This window comes from Wolffia australiana, chromosome 18 (genome assembly GCF_029677425.1).
Source record: "Wolffia australiana isolate 7733 chromosome 18, ASM2967742v1".
NCBI lineage: Eukaryota > Viridiplantae > Streptophyta > Magnoliopsida > Alismatales > Araceae > Wolffia > Wolffia australiana.
The window spans coordinates 7,475,227-7,490,734 of record NC_135852.1 but is presented as its reverse complement, the minus strand read 5'-3'; the positions used below and the strand labels follow the sequence as shown (position 1 = coordinate 7,490,734).

The 15,508-nt window shown below is 42.8% G+C and overlaps 3 protein-coding genes across 10 annotated transcripts; 2 read left to right on the top strand and 1 right to left on the bottom strand.

Annotated features, from left to right (window-relative positions):
• Positions 1–826: 826 nt before the first annotated feature.
• LOC144715185 (uncharacterized protein At4g15970-like) lies at positions 827–7,141 on the bottom strand. Of its 6 annotated transcripts, none has more exons than XM_078590092.1 (5): positions 6,835–7,141; positions 5,814–6,179; positions 3,052–3,536; positions 2,892–2,940; positions 827–1,036 (listed from the first exon to the last, which is right to left on the bottom strand). In XM_078590092.1, coding segments are annotated over exons 1-4 (1,017 nt in total). In that variant the 5' UTR covers positions 7,000–7,141; the 3' UTR covers positions 827–1,036; positions 2,892–2,939. The 6 variants fall into 6 exon arrangements, with proteins under 6 accessions (XP_078446218.1, XP_078446217.1, XP_078446221.1 ...); XM_078590091.1 differs by having other exon boundaries at positions 827–1,021; XM_078590095.1 differs by having other exon boundaries at positions 2,892–2,932.
• Positions 7,142–7,413: 272 nt separating this feature from the next.
• LOC144715111 (uncharacterized) lies at positions 7,414–11,690 on the top strand. 3 transcript variants are annotated; one of them, XR_013584533.1, is made up of 5 exons: positions 7,414–8,674; positions 8,743–8,908; positions 8,983–9,029; positions 10,026–11,281; positions 11,355–11,690. XR_013584533.1 is itself a non-coding variant. In XM_078590002.1 (4 exons), exons 2-4 carry the CDS (start codon positions 8,855–8,857, stop codon positions 9,795–9,797), a joined length of 291 nt encoding a protein of 96 aa, XP_078446128.1. In that variant the 5' UTR covers positions 7,420–8,674; positions 8,743–8,854; the 3' UTR covers positions 9,798–10,019. The 3 variants fall into 3 exon arrangements, 1 of the variants encoding a protein (XP_078446128.1); XM_078590002.1 differs by lacking the exons at positions 10,026–11,281; positions 11,355–11,690 and adding an exon at positions 9,608–10,019 and having other exon boundaries at positions 7,420–8,674; XR_013584534.1 differs by lacking the exons at positions 10,026–11,281; positions 11,355–11,690 and adding an exon at positions 9,532–9,784 and having other exon boundaries at positions 7,441–8,674.
• Positions 11,691–12,064: 374 nt separating this feature from the next.
• LOC144715164 (uncharacterized) lies at positions 12,065–13,162 on the top strand. Its single transcript, XM_078590061.1, has 2 exons — positions 12,065–12,722; positions 13,011–13,162. Exons 1-2 carry the CDS (start codon positions 12,259–12,261, stop codon positions 13,018–13,020), a joined length of 474 nt encoding a protein of 157 aa, XP_078446187.1. The 5' UTR covers positions 12,065–12,258; the 3' UTR covers positions 13,021–13,162.
• The last annotated feature ends 2,346 nt before the right edge of the window (positions 13,163–15,508 follow it).

Genomic DNA, 15,508 nt, shown 5'->3' with positions numbered 1-15,508 from the left:
GAGATCTCTTCATAGATCGTAAGGGATAATGGGAGCAATGGCTCCCCATATGTTGAGTTGGGTAGTTTGAACATCAGATTGGGGAGTCTAACATATCGAATGAGCTCAAGGGTTGTTCTCATGCATTGATAGAGTCTCCCCCACAACATCATACCTATTAAGTGGAGAGATTCATTTTCACTGAATGTCACATCCACATTTTTCTTTCTTACAAAGACCATCATATAGGCCCCTTTCTAGGAGGTCAATATCCCACAAATACACATCTAATTGATTGATGATTGGTTCTACTTGTAGAGGGCGATAATTAGAAAAAGAACATAACCAAATAGATTTGAATGTCCATAAAATGAAATCCTACCTTTCAAACATTCAACGAGAGAATTGATTCCCTACACTCCATAGAAATATGAGCACAACCACAATCCATAGAGAGTTTGGAAGATTAATTAAATATATCAAGCAAGGAGGGGCTTACGTCTGGCAAGTATCCACTCTTCCACTAAACCACTCCATTTTGTCCAGATTTAGTTATGCAAGAAGTTTGATGTAAAATACAGCTATCTTTATGACGGGTCTACACCATTGGTTAGTATAGTGTAAATGATTAAAAAGATGTAAAGGGTTCAGGCCTATATTGTATGAAATGCACCCAAGTGCAGTGACTAAAACCATCAATAAATACAATGAACCGTCAATGGCCAAAAAACACGGACGTGCCGCAGAGTTCCACACATTGGAATGAATGATTTGTGTAAGAGGCACTAGCTATCTTTGCTATTTCACAAGCCTCACAACCTAATTTATATTTTTCAAAGCTATCAAACAAAATTGGAAAACAGTCATTCAGAATGTCAAACAGGATGTATACAAGCCTTCAATGGCTCAAAATTAGTTCATGTTTGAGGGAAAATAAGACTTATTTTCTATTTTGGGTGGACACTATGACGATACCTGCCATCCTTGTTGCAGATTATGTTATGCATTGTGCTAGTCCTAGTGTTCTCCCCATTTTGAATTCCTGAAGGACAGAAATCTTCATAAAAGCTTGAAACTCAGTAGCATTCACGAATGAGGGTACAAATTCAGAGTGAATTTACAGAAAATTATTTTACATGCATCACAGATGATCGAGTCAATGAATCATTACGTTTCTCAGAGCCATTTCTAGAAATGGAGGCAAATAGACCAGCTATTGGGCGTAGTAGATCATGACCAGAAAACTAAATGTAAGAAATAAAGTTCCCTTGAGCTTCCCAAAATAGGACTGGATGCACTAGAGTAACTATGCATGGAGATAAGTCATGGCTTCTAAGAGAAAAAAAACTCATCTCCGTTGTCAAACTAGCACCACATGTTTGAGTTGGATTAACTTACATTTGTATTTGATACACCTATGTCTAAAATGTGAATTGAAGGTTTAAGAATCTATAGAAAGTGTTGGGGGCATTGGAGCTCTACTGTTTTCAAAGCTTTGGGATGACAAAGAAACGACCAATATGCGTGCTTAGGTGCCCCCTCTCTGTCACAACCACAAGCACAACACCCACCATGACCAATTTGTTCTAAACCTCTACCTCTGATAATGGAAGAGTCAGGAATGCATGGGAATCATCTCAGATCTTAACGCCACGTCCATGGGTAGATCTATTGCCATCTGATGGTTGAGAAAGAATACTACAAGAAGCCATGGCCTGGGCAATGAGAGCATAGTATGGGTATGATTGTGGGGGAGTTCTAAATACCAATTTCGAGTGTGTTTATTTAGTGAGTGTGTTGGAGATAGCCTCATCAAGGTATGGCCTTATGATCGTGCTAGGATTCTGAAATAACAGTGCCCAAATCCACCAAGTAGTGGAGCTGAAGATTCCTACATAACATTGCACAACGAACAAACGATTCACGAGCCTCTGTCAGAATTCGTTGACATTGTTAGGGGTTAATAAAAACACAAAAAACTAGTATTTTACATTATTCCATGAACAACAAAGTTATCCAACATAGTCAGTTAGTGACGTAGTGCCATTAAGAAGTGTGCGAAGTTCATGATGTACCCTGGGACAACATAGACTGTTCTGCCCATGAATATAGATTTTAGAGGTAGCCTTCCAAAAATTAGACGCTATAGTGAAAGAATCTAGGTTAGTAGATATATCTAGAATCAAATAGCGAAGTAATCAACTGGTGATAAGAGAATTGTTGTCATGTCACTTCTTTAAAGTCTTCTTATTTTTGTTTGGGGGCTCTTTATCACCAGAGATATATCCCAAAATTTATGAGTAGTTAGGATAGTATGTACTTCTCTCGTCTATCTTACATATGTATCAGGCTGATTCAGTTTCATTTTGACTAGGTTCAAGCACATGGACTTTCCACTTTTTATCGCTTGTAGGGCCTACTCCAACTGATGGGTCATAAATTTTTATAGTCTCGTGATCCCAGTAGAAGACACTTTTATCATAGTAGAAACACAGTAGGAGACACTTTTATCATAGTAGAAACTGATCACAGAAGACACAAGATCAAACCAAGCCAGATGTACACAAAACCTAGAATAGGTAAGGGATGACATTACCATGACACTACAACAACAATGATCAATACTGCAACAACAATGGACACACGCAATGAACTAACCTCGGGCTAAACATGAGTGGAAGAGACAATCCACTGAACAACTAATATCTGCGCTATACATGGGTAAGTGTTTACGGCAAGACTTTCTGAAAAAGCATCAACAGGAGGGTGTTCGAGATACATCACTTATATTATTTTCTGAGGGAATGAATAATAAAATTACGTCAGCATTATTCTCCATGAACTGAGGGTACATTAAATGTGAGAAGAAGATTATCCATAAAAAGAGAAACTAAAGAAGATTTTCAGCATACCGTTGAACCTCGGTCAATCCAATGCTTGGCGAGATCATCGTCTTCAACTCTAAAAAAAATTATTAGTTCTTTACATTATTGTAGAAACTAAAGAAGAACAAAATGGTATTCAAAATGTATTAAATAAAAATGAGAGTTAGACTTAGGTCGTTAGAATTACCAGCATCTTTGTGGGGCTCTCCACTTGTTTGTGTGGTTGGTTTTCTGGCTGGGCGTTAGAGCTTTGTACATCCTCCAGTCCTCCATAATAAGTCTCAAGTCGTTCAGCTTACTCTCCAGTCCTATGCAGCAATTGACGTGCATGGTGTAGACCTGTTCAAAATCCCTACTTGGCTGGCAAAGTCCGCCAAATTTATCTGTCGGCAGCATCTTCCAGCTCAGTCCAATGTCATAGCGGTATGGCTCAGTCTTGATGAGGTTCAGAACGTCCTGGTCATGCAAGCCGGGGTGGCGCAGCCTCGACTCGTACCAGTACTTGTAGAAAAGCTGTGTTCTGTTGTTGGATCTCACAAAATTGAAACCACCATTGGCGGTGTTAAATGTATCATCAGGGTTGCCATGGAAGTAGTCGCAAGCAGTCTGGAAATCATAATTACGGGTTGAAAAAAATGGGGTAGGGTCTCGGAACCAAATCACATCAACATCCTGCACATTATTATCAAGTTATAGATATTTAGGGGAAATCAAAAAGGTTATATTTACCTAGAATTAAGTTCAAACATAAACAGCATTAATTATGGTCCTAACCTGCATCAAAGCACTAATTATGGTCAAAGACAGTTAAATAGAAAGATAGAAACGAGTAGATTCAATGCTACGATGAATTTCCAGCTATTGGAATACAATCAATAAAAGTGCAGGATTTGCAAGCAAATCCGAATCTAGAGTTGCCCCTTTTTCTTCTTATATAACCAACAAAAGTCCACACCTGGGGCAGAACACTAAAGGAATCAACCCTCTCTGCGGTGCCATAAGCAATTTAAGAATGGATAAATTCAAAGAAAAATCTTCAATGGACGATAGTGCGAACGTCAAAGTATGTGTTTCGAATCAATCTTTTCGAAGACTATGGCATGAAATGAAAATATAAGAGTTTAAGAACAAAATAATGGTCTAAGGTCGTAGGGTTCTGGACCTGTCGCCTTACTTTTTCTCCCATCTCCTTCCCAGTCTCCCAAAAGTTGAAAGTCACTAGATTGGAAATTTGATAAACAGGCCATGAAGACCTAAAACTTTAATTGCCGAAGGGGGTGTTGGGGTTTCTAGGAATGAACCAGACATACACAGGCACATCGATCATGCGATTGAGAGATTCCTACGTTCTAGATTATATGGAGGTATAACACGTCATGATTATAAACTGTTCCACAATTCATATGCGAATGGGATACAAGCGCCCTATTTTTTCCAGACTCTCTTGCATCTTGCAGTCCACGGGTGGTTTAAAACAATTAAATATGACTTATTTTCATGATAAATTTACGCGTCAAAGGAAATCAGACAATGGTATCTCTAGTGTTACAAGCAAGAGGGCAGAAGTGCCTTTTTTGGGATCTCCACTTCAGTATGAAATTGAAAAGAGAGAAGATACAGGATGTTGAAGCTAAAACAATGAACAAATGTAACGAGAACCGAACAGATTTTATTCTTTTTCCAGAGTCTTTCTTCCCTCTCGCAAACTTGGCGTTGCCATTTCCTACTGGAGACCGAAGTTTGGCAACACAATATGCATGAAAGTCTCTCAGTGACCTTTTTCTTAAGTCGTTAAAGAAAAAACTAGTACATACTTCCAACAAAAACTTTTTTTAGGTAACATGCTCTATTTTCTGAGGGCTGAAATCCGTATGAGAAGCACATTAATCTCAATATAGCTTAAAATCTTGGGCAAATACTATGAAAGAGCCCCAACTTTCACTTTTGTAAAGAAAGTAGCCCGAACTTTCAAATTTGTAAAAAAAATAGCCCGGACGAATGAGACGTCGCCACTTGGCGTCCAAAATTTTTTTCCCCACCGCCGGTCAAAGGGTGACGCGGATGCCACCGTGGCGCCCAGGTGGACTCCACGGTGGCATCCACGTCACCGCGTGACCGCGGACGTCGCCGTGGTCCGTCCGCCCACGCCGCCGCCCGTCTCCTTCTCCCGCCGCCGGCCGAATTCGTCCCCCGCCGCCCTCCGCTTCCGGCCGCCGCCGCCGCGCGTTTCCGGCCGCCGCCGCCGCCCCTCTTCCGCCGCCGTCAACGCCGTCTCAATTTTGTAAAGAAGAGAGACGAAGAAGAGAGAAGAAGAAGAGGGACCACGGCGTCGACGGCGGAGGAAGAGAGGCGGCGTTGACGGCGGCGGAAGAGGGACGGCGTGGGCGGCGGCAGACGGGCGGCGTCGACGGCGAACGCCGGCGGGCGGCGTCGGCGGCGGCCGGAAACGCGCGGCGGCGGCGGCCGGATGCGGGCGGCGGCGGCCGGAAGCGGAGGGCGGCGGGGGACGAATTCGGCCGGCGGCGGGAGAAGGAGACGGGCGGCGGCGTGGGCGGACGGACCACGGCGACGTCCGCGGTCACGCGGTGACGTGGATGCCACCGTGGAGTCCACCTGGGCGCCACGGTGGCATCCGCGTCACCCTTTGACCGGCGGTGGGGAAAAAAATTTTGGACGCCAAGTGGCGACGTCTCATTCGTCCGGGCTATTTTTTTTACAAATTTGAAAGTTCGGGCTACTTTCTTTACAAAAGTGAAAGTTGGGGCTCTTTCATAGTATTTGCCCTAAAATCTTTGGCACATCTAAAGAGAAAAAACTGGGTTCAATCCGAACCGAAATAAGTTATGCATGCGAAGATAATAGAGAAGAAATCCTAATCCCTGACATTTGTGGGGGGTAGACAATAAATGTAAAGTACACTCTTTTGAAAACTAAATGTCGAACGATTACCGTGAAAATGAAGTTATATCCGAGTTCGAGGACGAAGCGTAGGAAATTTATCCTTGCCCACATCAATTTCCGATAATCCTCCATCATGATCTTCTGGTCCGCCGAGAAATCTACGCCTTCAGTCTTCAACGCATAGCAATGGACATGCGTCAATCTGCATTTCTCGTATGCCTTCTCGTCAACCGCGATGATTATCAAATGTTTCAAAAGCCCGCTCGTTCGTTCTCCTGTCCAAAAGCTCTCCAGGAACAGATCAAGGACTGAACCAGGAGCCATCCACGCATCATTCACAGTCGTCAGTATCACCGTCTTATCTGCCAAGGCTGCTCTTTCCAGAATTTTTTTTAGCTTGACTACGTCACTATCCTGCTCCGGCAAAAGGTTATTAGTCAATAGTCAGTAACCAGAAAACAGTTAAAGGACGAACAGATTCAATTCAATTATAGTTCGATGACGGACGAAGCAAGACGGGCTGTAATTTTTTATTTTTTTTAGTAGTGCAAAAAAAAAAAATTATACGGAATAATACATCAGCAATACGGGCTGTAGTTTTGACGGACAGAACGCGTAAAAGCCATCTGCGCTTGTCATATAAGTATAATTGAGCGGCGACAGACAATTTAAGGGAAGGGCCGCCGGTAAGGTGTAGCCGTCCCGTTCCTTCCCGGTTAGGTCAGGAAGGATGACTGATGTAGTATTCCGTCCCTTTTTGTTTATCATCCGTCCAAGAACATAAAACACAAAAAATCCTAACCAGTTTATTCTACTCTTTTACTAGTACAAAAAAGAGATTATGGCGAGAAAACTTCGGCATGGCGAAGCAGATGAAGAACCTGGCAATCACGATTTAAACAGCGTCATGGCGAAGTCCTTTGGGCGAAAACTAGTAACCATGAAAGAACTTGTTCCAACCCTTGGGCCGGAATAATTAAGGCCAGGAAAGAAAACACAAATTCAGCACAAAAATGGAAGAGCAAACACCGATGAATCCGAACAATCAGGACTAGAAATTGTGGCTTACCGAATTCGGGCAATCGTCTTTTCTGAAAGATTCGGAGATGGAGGTATTATTTGGATTTCGGAAACTCGCGGGAAGGAAGTTGAAGACGCTGACGTCATAAATGGTTAAGGCGTAAAGGAACGCGAGTCCAGCAACCACAAGCAGGCTCACCAGCAACGTTCTCATCGTACCTTTCTAAAGCTACCGATGTATTCTGCTCCTGAACGCAGATGATCCAAATAGCGAGACGATGATGAACTGAAGGCGTGCTATTGATTTTTACACAATTAAGACTAATCAGCCCTTATTGGAGACCGGGGGGTTAGCTATACTCCACGTCTATTATAACTGTGATACTGTCAATGCCGAACGTGCAGATTATTATATTGGTAGCGTCAGAGAGTAGGCGAACAGCGTCGGTGGAACAGATGGATGGCAATAATTAGACGGCGACAGTTTATTATTTTACATGCATCCTCGGTTTTGTTGATGATGACAACATAAAAAATCCTCGTTGACCTTTAGTTTACTTTTTTTGATGAACTAATAACTATTTCAATATCAACCACTCAACTTAAATAATAATTAAAAAATCCATCCACTCAACTTCTGGCCTCTGATTGGCTGACAAAATAGGATGAGAGAAGAGAGAGAGAGGAAGAGAGGAGAGAGAAGAGAGAGAGGGAGAGAGGAGAGAGAAGAGAGAGAGGGAGAGAGGAGAGAGAGGAGAGAGAAGAGAGAGAGGGAGAGAGGAGAGAGAAGAGATAGAGGAGAGAGAATGAGAGAGAGGGAGAGAGGAGAGAGAAGAGAGAGAGGAGAGAGAATGAGAGAGAGGGAGAGAGGAGAGAGAGGAGAGAGAAGAGAGAGAGGAGAGGGAAGGAGAGAGAGGGGAGAGAGGGAGAGAGAATGAGAGAGAAGAGAGAGAGGGAGAGAGGAGAGAGAATGAGAGGGGAGAGAAGATGAGAGAGAGAGAGAGAGAAGGAGAGAGGGAGAGAAGATGAGAGAGAGGAGAGAGAATGAGAGAGAAGAGAGAGAGGGAGAGAGAATGAGAGAGAAGAGAGAGAGGGAGAGAGGAGAGAGAATGAGAGAGGAGAGAAGATGAGAGAGAGAGAGAGGAGAGAGAATGAGAGAGGGAGAGAAGATGAGAGAGAGAGGAGATAGAGGAGAGAGAATGAGAGAGAGGGAGAGAGGAGAGAGAAGAGAGAGAGGAGAGAGAATGAGAGAGAAGAGAGAGAGGGAGTGAGGAGAGAGAATGAGAGAGAAGAGAGAGAGGGAGAGAGGAGAGAGAATGAGAGAGAAGAGGGAGAGGGAGAGAGGAGAGAGAATGAGAGAGGGAGAGAGGATGAGAGAGAGAGGGAGAGGAGAGAGAATGAGAGAGAGAGAAGAGAGAGAGTGAGAGAGAAGAGAGAGGGAGAGAGGAGAGAGAGTGGGAGAGAAGAGAGCGAGTGAGAGGGATAGAGGAGAGAGAGTGAGAGAGCCTCCTCCCCGCCACCCTCCCCGCCGTCGGCCCGCCCTCCTCCCCCGGCCTCCTGCGCCCCCTCTCTCTCTGCCGCCGCCCCGATCCTCCCCCGGCCGCCCGCTTCCTCCCCGCCGCCCGCGCCCCCTCTTCCTTCTCGCCCCCGCCCCGCCGCCGCTCAAGCCGGGCGGAGGTCGAGCCCTTCTGTACGTTTCTGGACGCTGATTGGCTGACAAATCGGCGAAAGGATGGTGCTGGCGAAGAAGAAGCAGAAGCAGCAGCTCAGATCTCTCCTGGCGATTCCGTGGAGGCCACGGAATCGCAAAATCAGTCCGCTCGATCTGATTCTGGCGATCAAATCAGTCCGATCTGATCTGATTCATTAATTTCTACGATCGAGGAGAGGTGAGAACCGAGCGAGAAGAGGGATGAATCTTCTCTTCCGTGGTTTGATCCGATTGAAATCTGCACAGACGAAGACGCGGGCAAGAATGTATACGTCTGGGGAAAATTCCGTACTACTCGACGGAAGGCGATAGACGGAGCTTCTTCCAGGGCTGCGGGACTGTGACCGAGCTCGACGGCATGATCTTCCCTGAGAGCGGCAAATTAAGAGGAATCGCCATTGTTTCCTTCAAGGTCTGCCTTCTCTCCATCTCATAGTTTATGAATTCATCTCCGTAGACTGAGATTTTCACATGGTTTGAGCGCAGATGAAAGCAGCCGCGAAGAGGGCCCTGGCGCTCCATGGCTCTTACAGGTATGATCAAATTTGCTGATATTTATCTGCTTTGATCAAAATTCGCTGACATTTTTCTACTTTGATCTAAATTCGCTGAGATTTATCTATACTTTGATCTAAATTCCCTGAGACGTATCTACTTTGATCTAAACTCGCTGGGATTCATCTACTTTCATCCAAATTCGCTGAGATTTATCTACCTTGGTCTAAATTCGCTGAGATTTATCTATTTTGATCAAAATTCGCTGATATTTATCTACTTTGATCCAAATTCGCTGCGATTTATCTGCTTTGATCCAAATTGACTGATTTATATGCTTGGATACAAAATCGCTGAGATTTATTGACTATCCCCAAAAAATTTGCTGGGATTTATCTTCTTTGGTCTAAATTCACTGAGATTTACCTATTTTGATCAATGTTCGCTGATATTTATCTACTTTGATCAAAATTCGCTGCATTTTATCTACTTTGATCCAAATTAGCTGATTTATCTACTTTGATCCAAATAATTTACCAGACGGTTATCTACTGTCCCCAAATAATTTACCAGACGGTTAGGGTTGATATTAACCGGTTTGTGGAGCCTTTGACAGCTGCTTACCAGTTCATTTCCCAACAGAAGAGATCAAAGTTAGAAATGAAGTTCATGTCATGAGATTCTTATTGGAATTGTCCGCAGTTGCGGGGATTGAAAAATCATGTATTTTTATGGAAGGAATGAACCTGAAGGTGCTATTGTTAGCCAAAATGGAACAGCGCGCTTTTGATTATTGGGTTCTGTAGGGAAGAAGATTTCTCCACCCTTAATAAAAGAAATCACACATAATTTTTTTGCATAAGTATTTGAATATTTCTTGCAACCTTCTTTGTCATTTTACCCTCGAACTTTGAACTTAGATCATTTCTGCTCAAATAAGTATCAGGCTAACATGAATCATAAGCAAAATGGAAGATAAGATAATTTAATTCGCAAAACCCGTGTATATTGAGTGGTTGTTTGCGGAGGTGAAGGTCGTGGTGGGAGGGGAGGGGGTGCATATATTTACAAATGCTCACTCCCCGGCGACAACATCGTGGTGAAGGACCTGAAACGTGGGTTCGTGGCGTCGAACTCAAAGGACAACCCGGCGAAGGAGGCGGCGAGCTTCACCACGCAGGTTATCATCATGAACCACCCTGGGCAGTTTGGCAACGGGTACGCGCTAGTGCTGGACTTCCACACGTCACACATCGCCGTAAAGTTCAAAACTCTATAGCGGTATCCATTGGTTTCAAGACCCCATTAAAATGGATAAGGTATCGTGAACAACCTTATTAAGACAGAAAGCTTTTGAGAACTCTTTCCATATAATATCTGGACGCTGTAGAGCCGATTTTTGGTGAAATCAATACAGATATTAGTAAGGACAATTTCGAATAGAAATTGGATCAGCGAACTCTTGGATCAGAGGCTTCTATCGAACTCTTGGTTTAAGAAATGTTGGGTACTGATCCAGCATACGTTGTCTAATTATTGTGACTTCCTTTTAAATCTATTTTCTAAAAATGAATCTTTTTTTGAATTTAATTTCTGTTGACTTTTGAAGCTATTTACTGAAATTAATGTCTGTTGAATATATTTTCTGCTGAAAATGTATTTCAGTGAAAATTTGAATTTATTTTAATGAAATTAATGAATCTTGAATCTATTTTCTGCTGAAAATGAATCAACGGCAGATGAATTTCAAATTTTGAATCTATTTTTGAAAAATAATGTATTTTCTGCTGAAAATGGATCAACGGCAGATGCGGAAGAAATTGGTGCGTTGAGCGAACTGTCTAACACAAGTTCTTGGGAAGGAGGACAAAGAGAAAGACTGCAATTCAAAAAATGGTTCTCATTTTGATGTAGCTTTATCTGCGTAGGATTACAAAAAGGCCAACACCGTACCCAAAAAACTTTGTACATGGAATAGTCCGCCTCTCTTTTTCCGTTTGAGCCCACTCAATATCAAAAAGCAGGCATGGAGCCTTTCTAAATACTGCGATACAATAACTTGAAATCTATGGAAACCTAAGGAAATCATATATCTTTAATCCAATACACAATCGATTTCTGATTTTGTGAGCGCAGATTTCCATAGATTTCGAAGTCTTCATTAATTCTTTAGGGCAAAAGATCCAAAAATCAATATCATCATCATGGCTGCCGTCGGGGCAAAAGTTCCACGCCGTGAAAGAGGACCAGTCTGAGGAATTCTTCAGAGATGACGAGCCGACAGATGTTGGTAATCAACTCCTCCTCATGAATTCCCTCCCCTCCTCTCTCTCTCTCAATAAAATCTCATCTTTCCCTACCAGGGCGCCATCTCTGTTTGCTTCTTCCTTCATAAAAAGATCTACTTCGTCTGCTGCCATCTGTCGTACGGCGGGGCCGCCAGAGACAAGCGGGGGTGCAACCGCATTGCCGCCAAGACACTGGATACATCTTGACATTTAATTATCCAGATCCTCTCTCGCCCCGCCTTCCTCCACCGTCAGCTAAGGAAAATCCACAAGCTTTAGTTTTCTTTGGTTTGTCAAACTGGCTGAAGATGGGATTTTTTTCTTCTCTCCCAGGATGAGAACGACCCTACTTTCTCTCTTCTCTCTCTATAGAGGTTTATCCTTATTGTTGATTTTTTAAGTTTTCCAAAATCTGGCTATGATTTATTGTTAACATTTATGATTTAAACAATTCGAGATACTGATTTATGATTTGAAGAATAGCTGATGCCCAAAACCTGCTCTGAAAAAAATAAAAAAATGGCCATGCTTTCTCTCTCTTCCCCAATTATGAGCGGGCCCCACTAGTACTACTATAAAGCAAATACATGTGCGCTTCTGGCCGCTGATTGGCTGAGAGAAAAGAGTGAGAGTGAGAGAGAAGAGATAGAGTGAGAGCGAAGAGTGAGAGTGAGAGAGAAGGGATAGAGTGAGAGCGAAGAGAGAGAGTGAGAGCGAAGAGAGAGAGAGGGAAACGATTGACAACGTTTTCGTCTTCGACAATTTTTTTGGGGGGATAGGTCGTGCGCAAGAGAGGGGCGCCGCCAACCCCTTCCCCGCTGCCGCGTCCCCCCCCCTCCCCCCGCCGCCCACACCCCCTCCACACCCACACCCCCCCCCCTCTGCCGCTCTGCCGCTGCCCCGTCCTCCTCCCCCGGTCGCCCGCGTTCCCTCCCCGCCACCGCCTCACCCTCCTCCTTCGGTTGTTCGCGTCCACGTCATGTTCGGGGGAGTCGAGACGGTGGCGGCGTCCGAGCTCAAGGGAAAGGTAGAGGAGTCGCAACCCGGCGTCCGAGCTCAAGGGAAAGGTAGAGGAGTCGCAACCCGGCATCCTCCACAGGAGCTATTCGGAGACTGCAACTTGGGCTTTTTCCTCTCCTCTCCAGCACGATTTTCGGAGACCCGCCGTGGAGCAGAGGCACTACCACTCGGGCCCGCTCGGAGCCTTATGGCAGAAACTGGGTCTCGCCGCCCCGGGGAGAGAAGGTTTTTGGCCAAGCCGATGACAACATGGGCGACGTGGGCCGTCTCCCGCAGTCCAATCTGGGGATGCATGTGTGCCGAAGAGGCCCAGGGAAGACGGAACAAGCGGTCGGCCGACTCCACGGATGGCCCGGCATGTGAGGAAGGCCCAGTCGCTGCCGTGCGGGTGCTGCTTGGCGGAGGCGACCTTCTCTTTGATGGGTAGATCTACAATCCTTTATTTAACTATCGTTGGATGTTGTTTACGAGGATTTCTCTGTGATTTTTGTAATCGGCGCAGTTTAGTTGCTCTGCTGCTCTTAGGGTTCTTTATCTTTGAATGGGTAGTGCTTATTTTCTCAATTTGGTTGGGGTTTCTGCTTGCTTCTTCCACATTTTGGGTTATTTTTTATGAGTGTGCATTTTTTGCCTGCTTTTTTGCGATGAACTGCCTCCTAATGGAGAATCTATGTCTGGCCATGATTATGACGATTTTGTCTCTCTTGGCAGGTGGAATTGATGTGTCGCAAGTGGTGATCTTTTGAGTTCACCGATAGACTCTACGATCCAGGAAAATCGACTAGAGAAATCGTTCACTCAGCTCTGGAATTTGCATTATCTGAATTTCTTTATTCCGTGAACAGTTTGGATATCAATCAACTATTGAACTTTTTGGTCGTTCTGATAGTTTAACTGTGTAAAATGTGTTGATTTCATGGGTTATTGAATTCTTGACTGTCAAGTTGTTACTCTGAGATCTTTTACCCAGTTGATGCAGCTTTTGGTCGATATGAGAAAAAGAGAGTGGGGGTCGGGAGGCTGGGTGACTGCTTCAATTTCCTCCAGCAATATGAGATAAAGCATAGCCGATTTTCCTCTAGCAATTGCTTTGAGGAAAATGTAATTTCTTTTAATCTCAATCTGAGATCCCAAATTTTGATTGAGAAGCCCGAATTTTTGATCGAGAAGCCCCCTTATTTTCTTTTGAATTTTTTTCTAAAACTTAGATCTCAGTTATAAAGCAAGATGAAGACATCGAGAAAATTTCTGATCGATGGACATCAAAGTTCTCCATCAATCAGAATCTTTTCATCAAACTCAAAATCTTTTCATCGATCAAAAGTTATTTGCTCTAAAAATTAGATCTCAGTCTCTCGGTCGAGAGCCAAACATTTCGGTTTAGAAATTCATATTCTGGGGGGAATCAAAAATTTCATATTCGATCGCAAGCTCTGATTTTTATTTGTTTTATTTGTTTCATAGTTCAATTTTTAGTTGTTTTATTTGTTTCATAAACCGAAATGTTTGGCTCATAAACCGAAATTCAAATGTTTCACTCATAAACAGAAATTCAAATGTTTGGCTCATAAACCAAAATGTTTAGAAATTCGTATGCTGCGGGGAGTCAAAAATTTTATATTTGATCGAGAGCTCTAATTTTTTATCTAGAACGGACCGAGAGTTGTAAATTTTGACCGAAATGATTCTAATCGATGGAGAACTTGAACCGAGAAAATTTCATTTTTTCTGGAAATCCCTAAATTGTGAATGAAAAGTTTATATCCATACATTTTGACCGTGAAGTTCAAGTTCAATCTGATAGACAGCCCCAAATTCTGATTGAAGAGTCCACATCCGATCGAGATCCCAACATTTTGACATAAAATTAACTTTTTATCGTAAAGTTCAGATTCTGATTGCGGGGTTCCAATTTTTGTCCTTCTCTATTGCCCTAATTTCTGCCAAACACAACCACCGCATCTGAAGTAAATCAAGTATGTATGCTGAAGAAGTGGAAGAAGAACAAAGCGTGGAGAGGGGGGCTGTTTCCCCCTTTTCGACGTCACCCTTGCTTACCATCAGGCGGTCTTGCTCTCAATATATCAGTAAGTTCTTCCCTTGGATCAAATGAATGACACAATCGCATTTTCAGCATCATCAATTGTGGTAATTTGATGGGTTTGAGTTTGATTTCAGCTCTGTTCATATTTTTTTATGACGTAAGGTGGCATCTGGCAGAAAAAACAACATCGGCGAGTGAAACTGAGGTGAAAGGGTCCTACAAAGTTGATGTTGATGTCCCAACAGATGAGTGGGTCAACAATGAGTTAAGAAGTGATGACGCGAGTCAAGAATTGACGACATTTTTCAGCAATGATTTAATACTGGTTTATCCTTTTTGTTTATTTTTTAAGTTTTCCAAAATCTGGCAATGATTTATTGTTAACATTTATGATTGAAGAATTTTTTAAATCATAGGCAGATTTATTGTTAACATTTATGATTAAAAGAATTCGAGATATTGATTTCCTTCTCTTCCACGATGAGGACAGCCTTGCTTCCTCTGTCTTCTCTCTCTACCCCAAGCGAGCATTGGGAGGGGCCCATACTAGTACATTTAACTCATATTCATTGATTATGCATGTATATATGTTTCCTATTAATGATCTGATAATAAAATAATATTTATATGTATGCTTTGCATATCAGAAAAACAGCCGACACTAAAGTCATTATCCAACCCTTAAGATGAGCACGGATGCAGATATCGAGATGGATAATAGTATCGTATATTGGTACTTAAGGTGAAATGATTAGATGTAAGTTAAGGAAGTTGGTGAAGAGGATAAATGCATAATTTTCAAGGATGGCTTGAGGTACGTCAAAGAAATGTGGTTTTGTGCTTAGAATGTGAACAAATGACCATCTTTACCTCTAGTGAGATTTTGACCAATGGAGATAAAACACTAGGTAACATCAAAATATGGAGAGATCTAGAATGGGTGCCTTACGGCGTTCAACCTAAGACAATACTGTATCAAGCCTTTGATTCTCATATATGTTCCTTACCCTACCAGATACCCTAGCAATTAAGGAGAAAATCACATGAATTTAGACCATAGTTCATATGCTCAAAAGATCTACCTGATAAATAGAAAACTAGTGTAGTCTCTCTTTATGTTATCCTTGAGTTTACTTAATAAAATTTATTAATCAATACAAACATA